This window comes from Penaeus monodon, chromosome 29 (genome assembly GCF_015228065.2).
Source record: "Penaeus monodon isolate SGIC_2016 chromosome 29, NSTDA_Pmon_1, whole genome shotgun sequence".
Taxonomy (NCBI): domain Eukaryota; kingdom Metazoa; phylum Arthropoda; class Malacostraca; order Decapoda; family Penaeidae; genus Penaeus; species Penaeus monodon.
Window position 1 is genome coordinate 37,782,163 of NC_051414.1, and position 644 is coordinate 37,782,806.

General features: G+C 37.3%; 1 protein-coding gene across 1 annotated transcript in view; it reads right to left on the minus strand.

Annotated features, from left to right (window-relative positions):
* The window catches only part of LOC119592238 (nuclear receptor-binding protein homolog), a gene marked incomplete in the record, with an annotated part of 59,302 nt that overhangs the window by 6,005 nt on the left and 52,653 nt on the right, over nucleotides 1-644 (minus strand). The window contains 1 exon segment of the mRNA XM_037941070.1: nucleotides 312-474. Coding sequence (XP_037796998.1) covers nucleotides 312-474 — 163 coding nt within the window.

The following is a 644-nucleotide window of genomic DNA, read 5'->3' on the forward strand; positions in this document are numbered from 1 at the left end:
ACAACAGACCTCTCATCATTTCTATTCTATTGAACACACACATGAACATAGTAATATGAGCACAAAGGTGAAAAACCATGACCTTTCAAGTCAGACTAGCCTCCACACAAGATGTAAGAAAAAAAGTGTTTTTATAAACTGACAAGGTGCTTAGGTTGACTTATAATACCAAGGATTTTTTTCCTCTATTATTATTGCACAATGTTACATTTCAATCTCTAATGCTGTGGATGCATAGTTCAGAACCAAATCTTTCTTCTACAGTCTTTTAATACACCACAGATCATCACTAAAAACTCCCCAACACTCACCTAACATCTTCCATGAACTTCTCAAGCTTCTCTAGGACTGGGATATCCTTCATCCTAAAGAGCGTCGGTTCACGATCCTTGTGTTTAATCTCAGCCAAGATGCTGTCCTGATGGTACTGGTGCTGCAGCATTTCTTCTACACAGTTGTCAATGTTCTTGTTGGCTGTTGATTAAGAGGGGAAAATACATGGTTAATATTCCAAAGCCAATCTCAATATATTCTGGAGGGTTTATTGAGGTAAAGACATGCTTGACAGGTTGATGGTGATTGATATTACACTAAATAGGTGGTGATGAGAATCTTATGAAAAATGTTAATCAGACAAGCTGCAT